Source organism: Lissotriton vulgaris, chromosome 3_1 (assembly GCF_964263255.1).
Source record: "Lissotriton vulgaris chromosome 3_1, aLisVul1.2, whole genome shotgun sequence".
Lineage (NCBI taxonomy): Eukaryota > Metazoa > Chordata > Amphibia > Caudata > Salamandridae > Lissotriton > Lissotriton vulgaris.
In genome coordinates, this window is record NC_141689.1 from 1,887,975,699 (window position 1) to 1,887,997,990 (window position 22,292).

General features: G+C 45.6%; 1 protein-coding gene across 1 annotated transcript in view; it reads right to left on the reverse strand.

Moving 5' to 3' along the window:
• GASK1B (golgi associated kinase 1B) overlaps nt 1–22,292 on the reverse strand; it is a 202,381-nt gene that overhangs the window by 92,439 nt on the left and 87,650 nt on the right. The window contains exon 2 of the mRNA XM_086962352.1: nt 17,258–17,472. Within this exon, the coding sequence (XP_086818478.1) occupies nt 17,258–17,472 (215 nt within the window). The remainder of the gene's footprint in view (nt 1–17,257; nt 17,473–22,292) is intronic.

A 22,292-nucleotide genomic window follows, 5' to 3' on the forward strand; every position in this document is an offset into this window, starting at 1 on the left:
CTAGACAATCAGGGCTTCCAGGATGGTGTACCTTGTGTGAATCACACAAGCTTTTCCTACCCACAATGCCCTGCAAACCTTGCCTAAAATAATGCATTTTCCTTACATTTCTGTGATGGAAACTTCTGGAATATGCAGGAATCCACAAAGTCCCTACCAGCCAGCATTGCCACACTTGCACCGATAAACACGCTGTGCCACTTGTGTGGTTGGGCCTAGTGCCCCGGACTAGAAATGAAACAGTTATTTTCTTTAAGAAAACCTTGAAGGATCTACACATATGACCCCTTGTTGAATTTTAAAATGTTGTCTATGTTTCAGAAACCTATAGCTTTCCTGTATCACCCGTCGGTTTCACACTGATTTCCAACACACACTGGAAGTAGGCTGAGAGCACCAGAGATTGGTAAAATTGTCTACCTCTTAGAAAAATGCCAAAAGTGTGGTAGAAAATTAGGTTTTTTTGATTGAGCTCTGCATGTTTCTAAAAGCTGGGAAAATGGTGGATTCATCACAGCAAGCCATTTGTTGATGCCATTTTTAGAGGGGAAAAAACGAACACTTTTATCCAGAGCAATTTTTTTCAAATTTTTACAATAAAACTCAAACATTAGCTATATTTTTTCTTTGTTCGATCCAGGGAAATCCACAAAAATGGGTACCGTTAGAATCTCCAGGATGCTGGCAAAAAAGGACGCACATTTGGCGCAGAAACCTTACATGGAAAAAAGTTAACGCGCAAACAACCCCAATTAAAAAAAGGGGTCAGCGCCGGTGGAGTATGTGGGGAGGTTCAGCAGTTATGGGTTTAACCATTCCTGCAACACATTCTAGGGATCTTGTTCAAGCTTTTGGTTATCTCATCAAATACAATATGTCTCTCCTGATACCCACCCAAAACCCATGCATGGACAAGAGCACAAAACAGTCATTGTTGTAAGTCAAAGCTTTAAAAACATGACTTTTAGACATTCTGCAAACAAGCCTGGTCATAGCAAGGGAGTGGCTTAAGGTCCAGCTGTTAATGGCAGCAAGTGTGGCACTGGACCTGCTCCCATCTAACAACTTTAATGATGTATGTTTGAGTCCACTAGAGTCTATGGGAGGGGGTTATACACAGCAAATCAATGTTCTAGTGTGATGCAGTGGTGACTATAAGGGTGATTGGAGGACAGTCATCTCCTACAGTGGTTGCCCCAATACCCCCAATTCCTATGGCCAGGCCACCAGATGCGAGCCACTTGGGCTGGGGGCAACCCTATTGGACAACCATATCCAGTAGAGATTGCTACTAGTTCTAAAATTGGGAGGCATTGTTGGCCATTTTCTGCTCTTCTTTAGTTGTAGCAGCTTTGAAGTTGAAAGCTGTGCTGGTGAAGAAAAAGGATGAATCCAAATGGCAGGAATATATATTTTAAATAAAATAATGGGGAGGGCCTTGCATATCCTAACATCAAGCCACATCATCACCTCTAGAAACTTAACAGTCTTTTTGCTCCCCTGCTGACTAAGGCATCCCATCCCAATGTCAAGCGAAAGGACATTTGATTTGTTTGGGGTTGTTTTGATTTATGGGCCACCAGAGTCTGACTAACTCTTAATATGGTCCCATTCGCAATGATGAAAGGCTCACTATTTGGGCTTGGGTAGACTGCCATCTAGAAAAACCTACCAGACTCACACAGTTCTGAAAACTAGATATCAGAGGGAGTACAGGGTGGTGTGCTTTGCATGCATCGCACGCAATTTTCTTTCCCACAAAGCCCTACAAACCTCAAACTTTGACTAAAAACACATCTTTTCCTCACATTTCTGTGAGGAAAACCTCTTGAATCTGTGTGGGGAGCCACAGATTTCCTACCACACAACATTCCCCCAGGTCTCCGGATAAAAATGGTACCTCACTTGTGTGGGTGGGGGTAAAGTGCTACGTCGAGAGATCAGTAATTGAGGTAACTGTGGATTTCGAAACACAATTGGCCTTCACCCATGGAAACCTTCCAATAACAGACATTCTGGAAAACTAGACAATCTGGGGCTTTCAGGCTGATGTGCATGTTTGAATCCAACAAGGTTTTCTTACCCACAATGCCCTGCAAACCTCAACTTTGCCTAAAAACATGCATAAACCATTAACGGTCACAAGCTGTTACACCCTTGGAGTGATCAGTGATATTATTTGCAGCTGTGCAAAAACTACCTTGTATCTCTCTGCGCTGTATCTTACAAGTACGTTTAATACAATGAAATATATACTCAACTGAGTTCTTCCATAGCCAGTCTCCTATCTCATTCATGTCGATAAGTTCAAGGATATTGATCATAAATACCTATGAGGATCCTTGGCTTGCCCTGCTGGCATCACCAGATGAAAAAACAACAGTTTTGGGCTTTAAGCCCTCATTAGCCAGGATAGCTTGATTCCAGTGGGATGGGTATGCTTAGACGTGAGTCCCGTGCTCTCTATGCCACTGGAGTCAAGCTATCCTGGCCGATGAGGGCTGAAAGCCCGAAACCGGTCCTAGGATGCTTGTTTCCAGTACAGGGAGGACCTGGCCTGGCAGTTCGGGCTAGATTGTTCCCATTGGGCGCAGGGTCAAGACTGATTTGCATATGTCTGGGTCCAAACTGGAATGGCATGGTGAACAAAAAAAAGATGGATACAGGCCCAGATCTCTGTGCTGGGGTGAATGTATGACATTGTTCTGCATTCTGTCCATCAATTGTTCTTTTTGCATTTGTCACCCGAGTGGGACGGGTATGCTCAGATGTGAGTCCCTTGCTCTCCATGCCACTGGAGTCAAGCTATCCTGGCTGATGAGGGCTGAAAGCCCAAAACTGGTTCTAGTACACTTGTTTCGAGTCCATGGAGGACCTGGCTTGGCAGTTTGAGCTGGACTGTTCCCATTGGGCGCAGGATCAAGACTGATTTGCATATGGCTGGGTCCAAACTTGAATGGCATGGTGAGCAAAAAAAAGATGGATACAGGCCCAGATCGCTGTACTGGGGTGAATGTATAACATTGTTCTGCATTCTGTCCATCAATTGTTCTTTTTGCATTTGTCACCCGGAGTGGGACGTGTATGCTCAGACTTGAGTCCCGTGCTCTCCATGCCACTGGAGTCCAGCTATCCTGGCTGATGAGGGCTGAAAGCCCGAAAGCTGTCCTAGGATGCTTGTTTCCAGTCCAGGGAGGACCTGGCCTGGCAGTTCGGGCTAGATTGTTCCCATTGGGCGCAGGGTCAAGACTGATTTGCATATGTCTGGGTCCAAACTGGAATGGCATGGTGAACAAAAAACAATGGATATAGGCCCAGATGATCTCTGTGCTGGGGTGAATGTATGACATTGTTCTGCATTCTGTCCATCAATTGTTCTTTTTGCATTTGTCACCCGAGTGGGACGGGTATGCTCAGATGTGAGTCCCTTGCTCTCCATGCCACTGGAGTCAAGCTATCCTGGCTGATGAGGGCTGAAAGCCCAAAACTGGTTCTAGTACACTTGTTTCGAGTCCATGGAGGACCTGGCTTGGCAGTTTGAGCTGGACTGTTCCCATTGGGCGCAGGATCAAGACTGATTTGCATATGGCTGGGTCCAAACTTGAATGGCATGGTGAGCAAAAAAAAGATGGATACAGGCCCAGATCGCTGTACTGGGGTGAATGTATAACATTGTTCTGCATTCTGTCCATCAATTGTTCTTTTTGCATTTGTCACCCGGAGTGGGACGTGTATGCTCAGACTTGAGTCCCGTGCTCTCCATGCAACTGGAGTCCAGCTATCCTGGCTGATGAGGGCTGAAAGCCCGAAAGCTGTCCTAGGATGCTTGTTTCCAGTCCAGGGAGGACCTGGCCTGGCAGTTCGGGCTGGACTGTTCCCATTGGGCGCAGGGTCAAGACGGATTTGCATATGGCTGGTCCAAACTGGAATGGCATGGTGAGCAAAAAAACTATGGATATAGGCCCAGAACTCTGTACTGGGGTGAATTTATGACATTGTTCTGCATTCTGTCCATCAATTGTTCTTTTTGCAGGCATCACCAGATGAGGCACTCATTTACTAATTTGTTATCAAAATCCAGCCTAGTGAGCAAAGGCTGCAGATTATTTATTATTTCAGTGGTCGAAGAGGTTTGTATATGCTTTTTTTGGCAATTTCTTTTCTCTTGAGACTTCTGAGTATAATTTGAAGTGACTCAGATCAACCAATTTAGGTCAACTCTTTTGGGCCCAGGAAAGCATGGGTTCAATTCCTCTCAGTCACCCACCCACTATGCTCTTGGATTCCTTCCCAATTTTTACCACTACTCTACTCAATCTTGTTTCATCCATGATTGAAGGCATGAAAACTGAGATGAGAGGCCCCACTGGTAGTGGATTCACACGAAATTTAAGTATCTTAATTCCTTCATATAAGCATCGATCCATAGGTGCTTCCTACAGCAAATACTGTGCCAACTTCTCAAGCTGGTGCAACCTTGTTCCCATTGCAGTGCGAGCTCTTTTAAAGTTTTATTGAGAGGGTTTTGAAAAAGGCCTAGGCACTTCATCCCCAAGGCAGCATCTTTCAGGTGAACTAACTTTCGTGGAATCATTAGCTTATTGCTTTCTATCATTTTCAAGAATAGAAGCCACTAGAAGTTCCTCCTTCACGAAACTGGAACTTAGCCCAGTGCAACAGACAAATAAGTTACTTACCTTCAGTAATGAGTTATCTGGTAGAGATAATATCTAGCTTCAGATTCTTTACCTTCGAATTTCCTGGGCTTCAGACTGCATCCGGAAACATTTGTGTAAGCAGTACCCCTGCGTGCCATCGGATGGCTCCATTTGGTTCTGCGTGGCATAGTCGGCGTCGTTGGCGCCAGATGTGACATGGTGTTGACCTATATAAGGGCCCCGCAGGCACCCAGACCTCTGTTATTTTTTACAAATTTCCACACCAGAATCTCAGAGCCATGAATTGAATGGGCTAGTGTGTGTCCATACTAAGTCCCTGAAAATGGAACAACCCTAGCCCTATTTTTTGTTCGATTCGCGGGGAGTCAAGAGAGGGTGTGTAAGGAATATGCTGCTAGATATTGTCTCTACCAGATAATGTGTTACCAAAGGTAAGTAACTTTTTCATCTGATAGAGACTTCTAGCTGCAGATTCCCTACCTTTGACTAGATACCCAAGTCATAGCATACAGGCGGTGGACAAATTGACTAAACTAAAAGTCTAGCAGGACTGGCAGGGCAAAAGGCTTGTCTCTGCAGACCGGACTGTCCAGGCAGTAGTGCTTGGCAATGCCCACGTTGCTGCTGGGAAGATTGTCAGGACTTGAACACCATGAGCCAATGCTGTGGACGCAGCTTTTCCTCTGGTGGGATGGGTCAGTAAAGCCCTTAGGTGGCTGCTTTTTACCAAGGCATAGCAGATCTTGATGCAGAGATTGACCCAGAGTGAAATGGTCCATATCTGAACTGCTCAACCTTTTTTAACTTCTACATAGCCCATGAAGAATTGGTTGTCCATCCGGAACTCTTTTGTGTGGTCAAGGTAGAATGACAACGCTCTTTTTGGGTCGAGACGGTGGAGTCATTCCTCTTCTTTAGAGGGATGTGGAGGGGCATAAAAGGTGGAAAGGGTGACAGATTGTCTCAAATGGAATGGGGACACCACCTTAGGCAGGAAAGAAGCCCGGGTGCAAAGCACCACCTTATCAAGGAAAACCATAAGATAGGGAGGCTTGGATGATAAAGCCTGCAGCTCACTCACCTTCCTGGCAGATGTTATTGCCACTTGAAAGGCTGTCTTGATGGTAAGCAGCCAGAGGGGACAATTGTGAAGCAGCCAAATGGAGCACACTTGAGATAAGTGAGAACTGGGTTCATTTCCCACTGAGGCATTATGAAAGGCGAAGGGGAAAGCATATGTAGAAGCCCTTTCAGGACCCTATTTACAATAGGGGACTTAAATAATGAGCGTTGTTCAGGTAGTTATAGGCAAGAAGACAGAGCAGAAAGATAACCTTTGAGAGTGCCCAGAGCTGAGCCCTGCAGGGCAAGAGTAAGAATAAAGAAAAGAATATCAGAAAAAAGAGGCAGAAAGAGGGTCAATAGACTTTTCTGTACAATACCTTTCAAAACAGCAGGCGTATATTGTTTTGGTGGAGGGCTTACTGACCACCAAGATAACTTTGCAAACTTTGGGGTGAAAGTCAAAAGCTATCAACTGTCACTGCTCAATTTGCACGCAAGGAGGTGAAGAGTTGAAAGGTTCGGGTGGAGGATCCTCCAGGATTATACCCTGCTGTTCCAGCCTTATTCAGAGACACATGGCCTCTTGACAAAGGGTTCAGAACCCCACCCACCCTGCTTGTTGCAGTACCAAATGGTGGTGGTATTGTCTGTGAACAATTGCACCAACTTCACTTGATGAGGGAAGAAATGCTTTCAACACTAGGCGGATCGCTCAGAGTTCCAACAGGTCGGTGTAGTGTAAAGATTCTGCCAGAGACCAGAGTCCTCGGATCTCCACCTTTCCCAGATGACCGCCCCATCCCAGGAGTGACGCATCTGTAAATACTGTGAGATCTGGTTGGGGAAGAGGTCAGACTCTGAATCAAATGCATTTAGTTAGCTTCCACTGCATTCCCCTGATGCTGCGCCCACTGGAACTTCAGGTCCCACCGAGGAGCCTGCATACGCCCTCTGGCATGATTTACCAACTGGATATAGGAGGCCATGAATCTTAGCAGCCTCAGAGTTATTCTCACCGAAATCCAGGATAGAGGCTGAAACATCAGTATCATAACCTACAAATCTTGGACTCACTGCTCGGGAGGATAAGTCCTAAACCGTACTGTTACCGGATCAGTTCAGATGAAAGGGAGCATGCTGAGTCAGGTGTGACTTCAGCATGTTTATAGCGAGCCCCAGCGACTGCAGGAGGTCCACCATAGTCTGGAGGTGGGAGAAGACAGTCTGGGGCAAGGCAGCCTTCAACAGTAAATTGTTGAGGTAGGGAAAGACTGAAAGACCTAACCTGCGCTGATGAGCTGCAACCACCGCCATCACCTTGGTAAACACCCAAGGGGTGCTGGCAAGGCCAAAAGGTAGCACAGGGAACTGAAAGTGCTTGTGGCCTACTTTGAACTGCAGGTAACGCGTGTGTTCAGGCAGGATGGGGATATAAATATACGCATCCTGCAAGTCCAATGCTACCAGCCAATCTACTTGGTCTTGGGCAGACCTGAGCAACAGTAAGCATCCTGAATTTCTCCTTCTTGAGGAAGAGATTGACTGTTCGGAGGTAGCTCTAGCATAGGAAGATGACCTTTGTTCTTTAAGGTAGCAGAAAGTAGCAGCAATAACAACCACTGCCTTCTTCTATTATCAAAACCCTTTCTATAGCTCCTTTGGCCAGGAGAGTTGTAACTTCCTCTCAGAGCAAGATAAGATGATTTTCCCGCAGCCATTCAAGAGGTGGTGGTAAAGGATGAGGCAAAGATTGGAAAGGAAGGGAGTAACACCACTGAATGATCTGCAAGACCCATTTGTCTGATGTTATGGACTGTCAGTGGAGGAGATGATGGTGGATTCTCCCTCTAACTGGACACCCATGGTCTTGCAGAACCAAACTGGGGGGACTTAGAGGATGCTGCTGCCTCGGGGTTGGTGGCAGATGACTTCTGGCTACCATTCGGACAAGGTCAGAATGCAACGCGTCCACGTCCTCGCACAACTTTGGGAGCCTGTGTAGGACGGTGGCTGGGATAAGATTGAGACAGTGGCATGCCCCTTCCATAGTCACGAAAGGAGGATGTGGGCCGAGGTGTCACTGAGAGACCCAAGGACTTAGCCATAGCCAACGTGTTCTTGAAGTGCTCCAGCACTGAATCTGCCTTTTCTCTGAAAAGATGAGTCCCATTAAAGGGCATGTTTATGAGGGTAGCCTGGACATCCTCCGAAATGCCAGATTTTCTCAGCCAGGCATGGTGCCGCAAGGCCACCCTCTGGAAAAGCGCTCTGCCAAGTGAGTCAGTCATATCCAGACCACACCTAATGGTGAACTTTGCTGCATCTCTCCCATCTTTCTCTGCTTGGGAGACAATGGCCCGGGCCTCCTCTAGGACCTGTGGCAGCACTTGCATAACTGTTTCATATAGGGTATGGGAGTAACAGCCCAAAAGGCATGTGGTGTTCACTGACTGCCATGCCAGGCCAGTGGAAGAAAGCATCTTCTTTCCAAGTGCGTCCAACCTCTAGGATTCCCTGACTGGTGGAGTGGCAGGGAACGTGCTATGGGAAGTTGAGGCTTGGACCACCAATCTCTCGGGGCTAGGGTGTTGGCAGAGGAAACTAGATCACTCAGGCTAGGGCGATGGCCTGCAGGCAATTGTCCTGTTCACAGGAGTCCCTACACTAGGCTTGGACCAAGTTCCTAGAAGGACATCAGTCAGGGCTTCATTAAAGGACAATAGGGGTTCAGAGGAGAAGCCCCAGGCTGAAGCTCCTCTTTCAAGAGGTTAGTCTTGACCGTTACAGAGGAAAGTCTGAGGTAAATGACGTCTACTGCCCTCTTCATCACCATTTCATAAGACACTCCTTCTCTAGCCCGGTAGGTGGAAAGAGCATACCAGTGTCCTGAGAGGTGTCTAGTTAACTGGCTTCTGATAGTCCAAATTCTCATTAGGGGTGCATGGACGTCAAGACCAGCACCGGCACAGGAGAAGGTTGCGTTGGCATGACTGGCGCCAATTTGAATGGGATCCATGAGACCCGAACAAAGCGAACTCCACAGGGCTCGAAGGCACACCGGAGGGGTCGATCCGCTCAAATATTTGCCGCATGGCCTCGTGAAACACTTTTATTTGAGTGGGAGACTCTCCGGCTCCCGTACACGGGGAGAGGCGCAGAGCTGGACCCGACAATGGCTCTGCAGAACCATGACTGGAACGTCAATGTTCCCCACTCGTCTCGTCAATCCTAAACGGACAAGGTGAAGTCAAAGTCGATCTAGACTTCTTCCTTTTGTGCATCATCCCCGTGTGAACCTGGAGTGTGATAAATAATACTTGGGGCTCCTATGGCAGTCATGTGACCTTCTCTTCCTTGATCAGGATCAAGATCTCATAGGAGTTGCGCTAGATGGTGTTGACTGCTGGGTCGCAAGCAGCTTTAGGGACTGTTCCTTCAAAGCCTTCGGTGCCATGGCAGTTCAAGAAGGACGCTGAGCCACGCTCGAGACACCAAAAGCACACAAGGTGCGGGTCAGTACTGACATGGAGCAGTGGCAGGCACCACACGATTTGACCCCTACCTCCCTACCTTCCTAGAGATCATCTCTTGACATACAAGAACAATTCTTTGACAAAACTTTGAAAAATGTCCGTCAGAAAGAGCCAGAGGGGTCGCTCTTCTCCGAATCAGTGCTAACTAGCAGGGAAGAAAAGAAATGATATCCACGTACGTCAGTGGTGCCTGTACAGGTGACCGCAACGTCACATCCGGCGCCAACGATGCCACGCAGAACTAAAAGGAGCCATTCCACGGCACACAGGGATCCTGCTCACACACAAGTTTCCTGATCCAGTCTGACACCTGGGAAAGGTCCGCTGAAGGAATCTGCAGCTAGAAGTCTGTATCAGATACTGAAATTAATTCTATATTAACACCTGAAGTCAGTGGTTCCTATATTTTTCAGCCTAGGTTCTCTTCTTCTAGCCATTATTTATTTATTTATTTATATTCTTGTATAGCGTTGGAATTCAACCCCCGAAAGGGTATCTCGCGCTTACGCTTTATCAAGGGGCCAGGACCTAGTTCTGAACTGTGAAAAGGATGGGGAGAGAATCCTAACAGGCGACGAATAGAAATGTTTTCAGGGACGTCTTGAAGGATTGAAAATTGGTAGTATTTTTGAGGGCAGGGGGCAGTGAGTTCCATAGGATGGGGCCTTTGTAGGACAGGGCTCGCCCTCCTTGCCTAGCTTTTTTTATCCTTGGAACCTGGAGTTGTTGCTGACTGCTGGAGCGCAGGGTACGGCTGGGTTTGTAGGGTTTGAATATTTCTTTTAAATATTTAGGTCCATTGCCAAACAGACATCTGTGAATAGTGCAGCAGATTTTAAATTTTACACGCTGTCTAATTGGCAACCAGTGGAGTTTTGTCAAGAGGGGGAGTGAGGCAGACCTTGGCTGGGCGTTGAGAACTAGTCTCGCAGCAGTGTTCTGGACCACCTGTAGTCTCTGTAGTTGTTCCTTATTTGCCGAGATCAGCAGGCCATTACAATAGTCCAGTCTACTTATAACCAAGGCCTGGACGAGAGTCTTCCTGTAAGAATTTGATAGGAATGGGAAGATTCGTCGTAGCAGTCCAATGACCCGGAAGCAGGAACCTGCTACTTGATTTGTGTGCTCTTTAAACAGAAGTGTTTTGTCTAGACGCACACCGAGATTTTTAACGATCTGTTTGGGGCTTGGTGTTGGTCCTAAGTCCGGGGGCCACCAATCCAGGGACCAGAAAAGTGTGGCCTCCCCAAACAGCATTACCTCAGTCTTGCCTACATTGCACTGGAGGCGGTTAGTGGCCATCCAGTAAGATATTGCCCTCATTCCGTCCGCAAAAGATTTTTGTATTGCGGGCGTTAGGGTTTTAAACCATTAAACCTTGGAAACGCTGGTACCTTTGTTCGATCAGTCCATCTGCCCCCAGGAAAGGGTTGCTCGACCTAAAATGTGCCTAAAAACATTTGAAGAACTTTGTCCATCTCCTAGTTCAGTGAAGGAGCAATATTTGCTCTTATTAGCTATTACCATTTCCCTGAATATGATTTGTTGGACTTGGTCCTTTCTGGCTAAAGTTCCCTGAACTTTTTGCCTTCCCACTAAACCTTTTTTCTGACATAGTGTTGCCAACGTAGATGCTTTGGGCACTTTGCCACTACTGATCAGTGTCAACGTGCAAGTGCTCCCTGTGTAAAGTGTAATGGTAATTGGTTGTCCATGATTGGTATGTTTGCCTTACTAGTAAAGTCCCTAGTAAAGTGCACTATGTGTGCCAGGGCTGGTAATACAAATGCTACTAGTGGGCTTGCAGCACTAATTGTGCCACCCACACAAGTAGCCTTAAAGAGAGAACTCAGACCTGCCACTGTAGTGCCTGCGTGCATTTTGTTAAACTGCCATGTTGTCCTGACAAGTGCACCCACTTGCCAGGCCTTCCCTTCCCTTTTTATGCACATCAGACACCCCTGTGGTAGGTCCAAGGTACCCCCCTATGGGCAGTGTGCAGTGTATGTGAAAGGTAGTACATGTACTAAGGTGTGTACCATGTCCTGACAGTGAAATACTCTCCATTTAGTTTTTCACTTTTACAAGGTCATCTTGCCCATGAGACAGAATGGGGAAGGCTGTGTAATATGTTTCCAGCCTATCTTCCCATAGGCTTAAGATGGAGAGGTGAAGTTATTTATGCCTGAACTCACAATTTAATAACACATCTTTTTGTGATGGTGGTTTTTGCATTGTGTGTTTAGAAACCACTCTTTTAGAAGTGGCTGTTTTTTTGTGTTCTAACAATTCTGTGTGTCTCTGCCTGGTTGTGGATTGACTGTCTTGATTTGAATGTGATAGGCTCTGGGGGATGTCTTGATCCAGGGGAGGAGGTAAGACAGCAACTGGCTGACCTGTATCTGGAGTGTAGGGGGCAGGAGTAGCCCCTGGAGGTGAAGACGCCTGGGCTGCTGCCATAAAACAATGCCTCCATCTCCTGCTGAGGGATTAAGGATCCAGACCCCCACTATCAAAGGAAGAAGGTGTCACTGGCAGAGACACCCGGAACTGGTTTGGACAGGGTCAGTGCCCCCTGAACACAATTTAGGGGTATAACTATGAGAGCTGAAACCCCTGAACGTCAAGACTGAAAAGGATCAAAACTACTTTGTGGTCAAGAGGATTCTCTTCCAAGGAAGAAATAGCTGAAGAGACTGAAGGAGAGGACTGACCCTTGCTGTGTGTTCAAGGGCTGGCCTGCAGTTTACGGATTTAACCAAGGAGAGGCTAAGGGACTTTGCTGTGTGCTGTGTCCTGACGTAACTTGTCCCCATGGGCCTGTGGGAGAGCTGGCTCCCTGTTGTGGAAACTCAGGAACATAATTGTTTCCAAGGGTGTCTCAGCGACGCTGTGTGCATGTGCATTTTGCAGCCTGAGACCCTTGTAAGAATTGCCCTGTGATCGTGAGCACCTTGAGTCCAAGTGCGTCTCAGTGACGAAGTGCGCATGTGATTCGTGCAGCCTAAGACCTTACTGAGAATTGTCCTGTGATCGTGTGCACCCAGAGTCCAAGTGAGTTTCAGCGACGCTGTGTGTGTGTGTGCTTCGTGCAGCCTGAGACCTTAATGAGGATTTTCCTGTGATCGTGTGCACCCGGAGTCCAAGTGAGTCTCGGTGACGCTGTGTGCGTGTGCTTCGTGCAGCCTGAGACCTTTGTGAGAAATTGCCCTGTGAAGGTTTTTCCCGGAGCAGTCGTGTTCTCTGGGTTGATCGACATCATGACCAGAAGTGCTGCGATCGTCATTGCCATCGGCCCGAACCGTCATCCCCAGAGGAGCTGTGAGGATTCACCACCGCCTGTCCGATCCTGCTTTTGCCAAGGAGCGACCTCGAACCATCATGTCGGGGGTCCGTGTTCCACTGCCCAAGATCAACGAAGTCGCATTGGAGGCCCACGCAACGAGGAGACAGGAGGAGAGTGAGATCGTACCACCCCCCCAGGTAATGCTCAGGGAGCGTGCGTGGGTCGCGGCTCGGGCGGGTGCAGGCTAAGAGAGAAACGCTCTCAGCCTTTCCCATCTTTGCAGCGCGAGCCTCCGCTCAAGTTCGTATCAAGGCCTGTACTTGCCGAGGGGGGACAGTACCGAGGCTGGAGTGTAGAGCTGCACTTTGTTTTCCATCCTACCCGTGTTGGGGGCATAGTTTGGCAGTAGCTGACCGCGAGTCAGTAAGAGTGGCATAGAGACTGTCCAGAGCACCGTGATCGGTGCCGGAGTACATTATTGTTGATGTCACGAACTGCCTGATTGTTGCACTACACATTGCATTATTTTTGCATTACGAACTGCCTGTTTGTTGCATTACGCATTGCATTACTTTTGCATAATGAAATGCCTGATTGTTGCATTACGAATTGCATTATTTTGGCATTACGAACTGCCTGATTATTGCATAACGAACTGCATTATTTTTACATTACGAAGTGCCTGATTCTTGCATTATGAACTGCATAGCATTGCATTAGGACTGCATTGGATCATCGAGAACTGCTCATTAATACTGCAGGAACCTACAGGGCTTGCTGGCCTAATAACCGGCAAGGTCAAATATTACAAATATGCATATGTTGGATATTTATTGTGTGGTCTCATCGTATATCTTTTTTTATAAACATATAATTGTTTTTATGAAACTTGTGCGGAACCCATTTGTGGTGTCATCTCTGGGTTACTGAGAGTGTGGTTGCAAATACTTTACATATTTTCCTTGGAGATAAGCCTGGCTGCTTGTGCCAAGCTACCGAGGGGGTGAGCAGGGGATATCTGAGAAGGTGTCCTTCCTTTCCGACTTAGTAGCAAGGGTCCCAATTTGGACTAAGGTACCTACCTCAGCCAACTAGAGACCCCCAGTTCTAACATGATTTAATTGTAAAAAGAGCATGACGGGCTAGTTCTAAGTATCGCAGCACATTCAGGATGTTAACTCAGCACCCCGAATTAACAGTACAGGGCAATATCACTCCGTCATTACCAGGTTATTCCGATATAATAACCCAGCAATGGGGAAAACATCTAGGCATCTTATTACAGCACTTCTTTCCATATGACTTCCCCATTTGCCTACCTATTTATCAGATATGAATACCACTTGTTTTTGTCTAGTTGAATCCTGCCCCAGTTTTCTCACACCCGACAAGTCTGGGCAAGTGTGTGGTAAAACCTAAGGACTCAGAGACTTGCGGGTACTGTAGCCCAACCCATGAATGGACCTGAGTCACTTGCTGTCACATTTAGGCTGCCTGCAAAGGGTAGAATCACTCCCCTATACTGATGAGTCAGATATTGCTAAAGACTGACACAAGACCTTTTTCTTGGGGCATCAAGGGAAGCCCCATAAAATACACAATGGCTTCCTTGACTACATCCTGAGGATGGCTACTTGGGTTCCTTAGGATATTTGCACATCATTATATGCTGGATGTGGGAACAGCCCAAAAGGTTCCCTTGGGTAAATGATACTTGACTCTGCAACATTTGTCACCTAAGCTGCTACAAACATTGAACCATTAACACCTACTTACAGCTGGGGTATTCATTCATTTACAAGAATGAATTCCAGTTGTGGTTTCTCCACTTTATTCAAGACAAACAAGCAGCAATGTACCAAATGTGATTCTGCATATTCCAAAAAGGAACTCTAATGGTGTATGGGTCAGTCCAAAGGTTAGAGGCAGCAAAAACAATATTCAATGGGAGGAGAAAGTATTTTGAGATAAGGTTGAGACCACATTTGTTACTTGGTTGAGTGTGAGAATCTTGCCTAGATTGACACCTGAATAGGGCTGTGCTTGTCCTCACACCAAGCTGTCTCCATCCCCAGCTTTCCATCGCAGCATGTCAGAAGAAACACCACAGCCTGGGTTTTGCACACTGCATCACAGAAGTCCATGATACACCATTCCAATTTCAAAGTAGTGCCTGCTTAATCACTGCGGAATCAACGTAGCACGTCTAGATTTTTGACGCATCGTTCCTGGGCATTGATTTTTGAAAATGACGTTGCCCAGCACTAAGGAACCGAGGTTGCGTTTTGGGAAAACGACACATCACCTCCTCTTCCAGTAAGGAACTGACACATCACCTCCCCTGCAGTAAGGAACTGATGCATCATTTCCCCTGCATAGCAGTAAGGAACCAACACATCACCTCTCCTAGGAGTAAGGAACTGATGCATTGCTTTGCTTTTCCAGCATCTCACCACTCTTGCGCCTGTTTCGTCTTTGAATTTTGATGCATCCAAGGTACTTTGTGCTTAAAGAAACGAATCCGTTGATTTCTATGGACTAAACATGCTTAATCTTTTTAAATTGATGTTTTAACTTGTGTATGTTGGATTTTTGTGGTTTTGGTCTTCTTTTATTCAGATAAATATTGGCTATATTTCTAAACTGGTGTGGACTCGTTTTGTAGTATTTTCACTGTGATACTGAGTGTATATGTACAAATGCTTTAAGCATTGCCTCTGAGATAAGCCTGACTGCTCATGCCAAGCTACCAAGAGGGTGAACAGGAGTTATCTTAGCTGTGTGACTCCCTTACCCTGATTAGAGTGAGGATCCTTACTTGAACAGGGTGCAAACCACTGCCAACTAAAGTCCCCATTTTTAACACATAGCCTTCAGGTACATGTAGTCTTGATTTCATAATGGAGTATTAAAAGGAAACGTTCCAGAACTCAAAGAAAAGGTTCAACACTGGCATGGTTGAAAGCTAGGACATCAAACGAGCCGAAAAAACACCCAGACCGTAGACAACCTAGGAAGACTGCAGTGAGCACAGCGTATATACCCAGAGACCCTGTTGACTGACAAGCCCTTCCTGCAAAAATGAATGATATGGGCTGGCAGGAAGGTACCATAGTTAGGATAGGACCATTGCTCCCTTAGCCTCTCATCCCCTTCCTGAGCTCTACCAGTGGGCACATTACAGCTGACTATTGCTCCGACAGCCAAATGAATACTGGGATGGGGAGCACCACCCTATCAGAATGAGGACCCTTCCAGGAGCCTATCATTTGTTAGGAAGCCTGTTGCTGGCTCAAACTGCTTTGGTGGGTGGATTTGATGGGCATGCCGTGTTTCTGAAGCAGGCCATTAACACCAACCATATATAAAGAGCTAAGGCTCAGAAAGGAATACCCATTTCCAGTTTCACAAACATATTGTCAGTCTGCTGCATGTGATAGGAGAATAAAATATTTGGCACTTTGTGCCATTCATTGAGTAGCCCTTAACGCAGACTGCATAGAAAACAGCCATGCCAGAGTTCCCGTTCATTTTGCACTGCGATGCCAAACTGGAATGCTTTCAAATCATAAGTGCAAAAGATATAACTGTAAAATATTTCTGTGGGCCGATCAAAAAGTGATAGACACTTCAATCAAGCAATGACTGAAGGGTGCTGACCAAAAAGCCAATAGCTGAAGGGACTGATCCATAGCCAAGTCTGTATTTGTGTGTGTGTGTATTGATGACATGAGCTCTGGCAGACAGCTACAACTACAGCTGTCTGTATGAATACCTAAACACAGTGGTGAAATGTGCATTTCAACTGGACCAATATAGCATTTGACGCACAAATGCAGATGCAAGCAGTTTCTGTCTCACAAAATGGTGAATTCAATCAATCCTGTCCTGGTTTGGTGTGGATCATGGACTGGCAGTGACACGGGAATTAAGCTGCACCTTGCTGATGTGACCCAAAAAGGCCGAAACTGTTCTGCGGTGGTTAATATTCTCGACGACATAGCACTTAGCATGGCAGTTGGGGCTTGTACCAGAACCAAGGCTGATGTACGTAAAGTTGGTCGTTGTCAGTAGTAACACACTGAGATAAGACATCGTGGCCTGAAAAACAGCCCCGTGTAATGATTACTGGCTAGGAATGAATCAGCGATTGAACCCATCAACTTACTGTTTAACTTTCTGTAAGATATGTTAGTGCTGCTGCCAATTTGAACGGTCTATAATTATCACATAACTTCATACGCCAGAAACTAAGATATAATACAGCAATTGTTGGGGAAATCAATTCTCACCTGTTTGAACTACAGAGCTTTTATGCTGGCCTGCAAAATATATATACACACCCTACTTCCCCATCAGTTGAGCTGTGAGCTTGAAAGACATATGTTACTAGTTCTACTTCAACTACATAAACATACAGCTCGATGACTTGCAGTACATTGATGACTACTACACAATCACTGTAACATTCTAATGTATTTTACAACTATCCTATACCGAACCTCCCTGGCCCTATATTTACCCTCTCATTAATTGTACTCCATTGCTTACTATTGTCATATAAGTGCTCATCGATGTAGTCGCTACATAAATGTAGTGACATCAGTGGAGTGTCCTTTCGATGTTGTGTCCTCAGTGTGAAGTTTGTACACCGACCTTATGACGTTAAGAAAACAGCACCATAATGAACGTACCTGCAGAAGAAAATCAAAGAGAGCCATCTTGGACCATTCATAGTGATGGATATCCTTGCACCCTGATTCAGACTTGGGGACCTTGCCATTCTGCCAGCATTTCTGCTTCAGTAAATGCTGATAAGTTGCCCAATCTATTCGGACTGATGACTGGGTTTCATTATCTGTCAGCAACAAAGAGGAGTCCCAGAGGACAACCGGACATGGGTGGCCATCTAGGATAAAGAAATGAGATTCTTGAGCAGGGGAGACAGATGCCACAAGGGTAGAACATATTTATGCATTACATTACTTACAGGGAAACTACTACAGCAGCGTCTGCTCTTTGATATTTAAATGTTCACAACCTCTCTATAATAAAATCTAATCTGACATAACAGTGCAGAAGAAAAGTTTAATAGCTTAACCCAGAATGTTATTTCAATGAAGCAATCAAGTATATACGAGACGTAGAAGGATACGTTTAGTAGTATCACTGTGATTGCTATACTTTAGTAAATGTAGGATTCTTTCACATCTGACTTATATTGACTTTTTGGAGACGTTCCATCTGATACTGAGTAGGGTTGAGAATATACTCTTTGGTATGGTTATGTTTTTTTGTGATTTTGTGTGTCTATTCTGTAGTTGTCGATTATCGATTCACCATTTTTTACTGTTGCTTCGTGCTATTTACATTGTTGCATTTTACCATATGTTTGTAAATGTAGTGGTGTGTTGTGTGTAGTTTGCTTTGCTTAAAGGTGGATGCATTATGTTATTCATTACGGAGAAATAGATCCTGTATTTTTAAGGAAGGAAGATTTGCTTTTCTTGACCTCCTGTTTGTTCTCTGTGAAAATGGGGTTGTTGGTTGACAAGGGTGTTAGCCCTGGTCATGCAACAGCCAAAGTCCTTTGCAGGGTGCACCAGAATAACACACAAAATGTGCCTGTGCTTAATCCTGAGAAGCTTAGCATAAAGAGCAACCAGGCTTAATTTAGAGGCAATGTGTAAAGTGTTCATGCAGCACACACACTGTATTCAAGTGAAAACACAACACAAGAAAAATCCCAAACCACTTTAGAAACATAAATTACATTTTAATAACTTATTTGACACCAAAATAACAAAACTGTAATCTGTAGAACCGGAGTTAATAATTTTAAAGATTTTGAGTGAAAACGAGCTCCTAAAAGTTCAAAGCACCAACCGCCGAAATCTAGTAGTGCAAGACAGGGTCAAACTCGAAAAATATAGCAGACCGCGATGGAGCGTGGTTTGGATACAAGAAGTGAATTTGGTCCAGTCAGCGATAACCTTCGGACTTAGATGAAATTGGGAGAAAAGGTGTCTGAGAATGTAAAGTTCAGTGGGGCAAGGAGGTGTCCGAGGTTGGAAACCTCCTCAAGTTTCCACATCCTCCGAATGCACAAGATTTTCAGGTGGATCCCACCCAGCACCAGGAAAACTGTAACATAGGCCCTCATCACCAGCCGACTGGACTAGGGGAACGCACTTTATGCTGGAATCGTAACCCAACTACTGAAACAACTCCAGACCATCCAAAACACAGCAGCCAGACTAAAACTGGATATCCCAAGATGGTCAAGCATAACCCCCTACCTCAGGGACCTCCACTGACTCCCCACCATGAGGAGATGCCACTACAAACAACTCACCCACACGTTCAAGGCCCTCCACAACATAGGACCAGCCTACATCAACCACCAAATGATCTGTCACCAGCCCGACAACTCCGCTCAGCCCATCTAGCCCTCACACACATCCCATGCATCCGTCAAGCCCGATGAGGGGGACGATCGTTCTCCTATCTCGCTGTCAAATCCTGGAATTACCTTCCCCCTACCTCCGGACCTACATCGCCCTCGCTGACTTCAGGAGAGCATTTAAGACCTGCGTGTTCGACTAATGAGCTCACCCTCAGTGCCTGGATACCCCCTGAGGTGATAAGTCTTGCTCTACAAATCTGAGTTGATTGATGGCCTCGAGCCGAAGCCGCAGTGAAAATTCCTATGTTCAGACTCAGTCACTGAAGCAAAGTCAAAAATCTCCAGCAGGGCGAGGCAGAAGACTGTAGCCAAAGACAGTTCCATGAGGTCGGATACCACTTTGGTGAGGGACCACTGAAAAGGATTTGCTGCTGAGGAGAAGAATATAGAGGGTGAAGCTGCCGTCAATCCGACCAGAGATGCACCATGGGTGGATAGGCGATCAGGTTTGCCCTGGCCTCCTCCTAGTTCCCAGACCACTTTTGTGCCAAAATATGTCTAAGGGCTTGATTTAAATATTGTCTGTCTTCATGCAGGCCCACCATGGCGGTGATCTCAGAAAGAACTCATAGCTGACGGCAGTCCACCTTCCCTATTTAGATGTAAACATGATACACAGAAAACCGCAGCAGCTGCCGTCTTCTGTGCTGGGCAACCGCCTACCATTGATGTCCTGCCCACATGTACCCGCCAAGCAGATTTGGAAGTTCTTGTTGGGCTGGCAGTGTCCTGTCATGTGACGCAAGGCAGGCTGCAGGCACAAAAGGGCCAGTCTGTCGTGGTCAAAGCGTGCCAGGATACGGGGGACCTGGACAAAGGTATAGAGGAGGAAATCTCAGCATGTACCCTGAAAAAAAGGCAAGTTCTCACCCCTTTTCATCCCTTTCCGCCGACTCGGAGTAGGAGGGATTCCTGTCAAAATTCCCTTTGAAACAAGCCAGGGCCAAATACAGATGGCAGGAAACCTGCCTGTAGTCCTGCTGCCACATGCTGCGTCCCACCCTACCGAAGGGCAGGAAGTGAAGTCCTGGCAGAGTAGGCGGGACTGATTGTGGCCTTCTCACCCATTGAACTCTAGCATCTAAATCAGACAGGTGGACTTACAGGTAGCCAGGCGGGAAGATTGTCAAAAAAGCCCTCTCTGTCGTGGTTCCGCCAAGATCTAAAGCATGCCCTAAGTCCTTAGTTTTGTTTTTCGGCCATCTGGGTACCTTTAGCACCACAATCAAGGGTCCAGGACTCACACACGGTGGGTCCAGGTGCGGGTTATGTCCCTGTGGGTCTAAACAGGAGGTCAGCAAACTAGCCTTTGGAGTCACTTCTGGCAGACTTGGGTGCAGATTAAGATGCAGGGCTCAACTGCCAGGTTGGCATCTGAGGGTTTGAGGCAGGCTACAGGCAGCAAAACAGTCCTTCCAGATATAGCAGCTGCAGGCAGTACTCTGAGAGTCCTTCCACAGGTGTAGTAGTGAACTGAAGAGTGGGTCTGAAGGTCTTATTTTTATACCCTGGTGCCCTTCTTCTGGAAGATGAGAGAAGCTTCTGCAAAGGTTATTTGAAGTGCATGGAATTTCCTGATGCCTTTGTCCAGGCCCCAAGCTGGCTGCAGTGACAATACACGTCATCAAGCCCTTTGTGTGAAGACAGAGCACAAGTTATTCAGGTGTAAGTCGGACTGTGCTCAACTTTGCCCCACCATTCTGTAGGTTGATGGCCCATTGAGGCATACCTAATCCCTGCTCTATGTGACTGTCTGGGAGGAATTCACAAATTCTAACTCTCAAGTGAATTATCCTTGTTATAATACAGCCACTCTGTGACCAGAAATGTCTGCCATTGCTTCTCACTAGTGCGTAAACACATTCATCACAGTAGTACAATCATTTGTTACAGTGTACTTTCAAATTACCTGTTTTATTTTGTAGCATTTGTGGAATGGAGAATGTTTGAATCAATCACCATTCCATCCAACATTTGTTGCAGTTACAACCTTGTATTTCTATCATTCTAATAAATGGGCTGTTACCCTTGATATCTCTAATCCACCATTACCCCTTACCTTCATTAAAGTGAAGTAGGTATATAGTGGCTACTTGCTGTCATAATACACTAAGAATGCTGATCTGCATATTAAGTAATAGCATTACAACATGTGTTTTTCCAGATGCAAGCCGAATTTTAAATGATTTTAAAGGATTATTCACAATAAAAGCAACATTTCTGCAGAAGGGGAGACTTTAGCTCTGATATAAAGGTAATGACTCCGTATATTATAAAAATAGAAGTGAGCCTACCCCCAGAGAAATAACAACAGATGAATAATGGAAATAAATAAATTTTTTAGGAAACTCGTATGGTTAATAAACAAATGGAATCAGGGAGAATGATGATAACAGTCCCTAACATGAAATAAGGTAAACTAACCACAATTCTTTTAATATGTGACTATTAGAGGACAGATGGAGTATTAACCCCTTCCATGCTCATGACGAGCTCAGCTCGTCATGCAGTACACTGCTCGTGTGCTCATGACAAGGTGAGCTCGTCATGAACAATGGGATTCAAGAAAGTGCAGCATCCGGGATGAATTGCTGTAGCATTGAAGGTGTTAACAACCAAATGGTGTTTAAGACCACGGGCCACTCTCCCCCTCCATACCCTTCTTTCTTTCATTCTTTCACAAACCTGATCTCAATGATAGAGAAGACATCTGGGAAGGGGTCTGGAGTTAATGGGGGTAAGGGTGGATTAGAGATATCAAGGGTAACAGCGCATTTATTAGAATGATAGAAATAAAAGGTTGTGACTATAGGGTACAAAGAGAATGGTGTTTAATGTGGAGCCAAGAAGTGAGAAAAGTATACCTAGATAAGTTGCAGTAGATACTCGAGTACACCATTTTGTCTAGCAAGAAAATGCATAGAATTCTCTACACTCTAGTAAATGTGAAGTCGCAATAATGTACAAAAAAATGCTTTTATATAAAAAAATTCGAAAGTTGTATAAAACAAATTTTTATATAAAAACATATAGAATGAGATAATGTTAGCTAATCCTCTAAAAACTTTTATTTGATTGTATTTGTCAACAGGAAACAAATGAAAGTGGCAACCAACCAGTGCCCTTCACCAGAGAGACATATACAAAGGTCTTGATAAAGATGGCTTATCAATTTTAAAACCATCGAAAAGCGTTGACGCCCTAGTACACACAATTAAGGAAAACAGCTGATTCTGTAGCTATGAATGTTTGAGCATATCTAG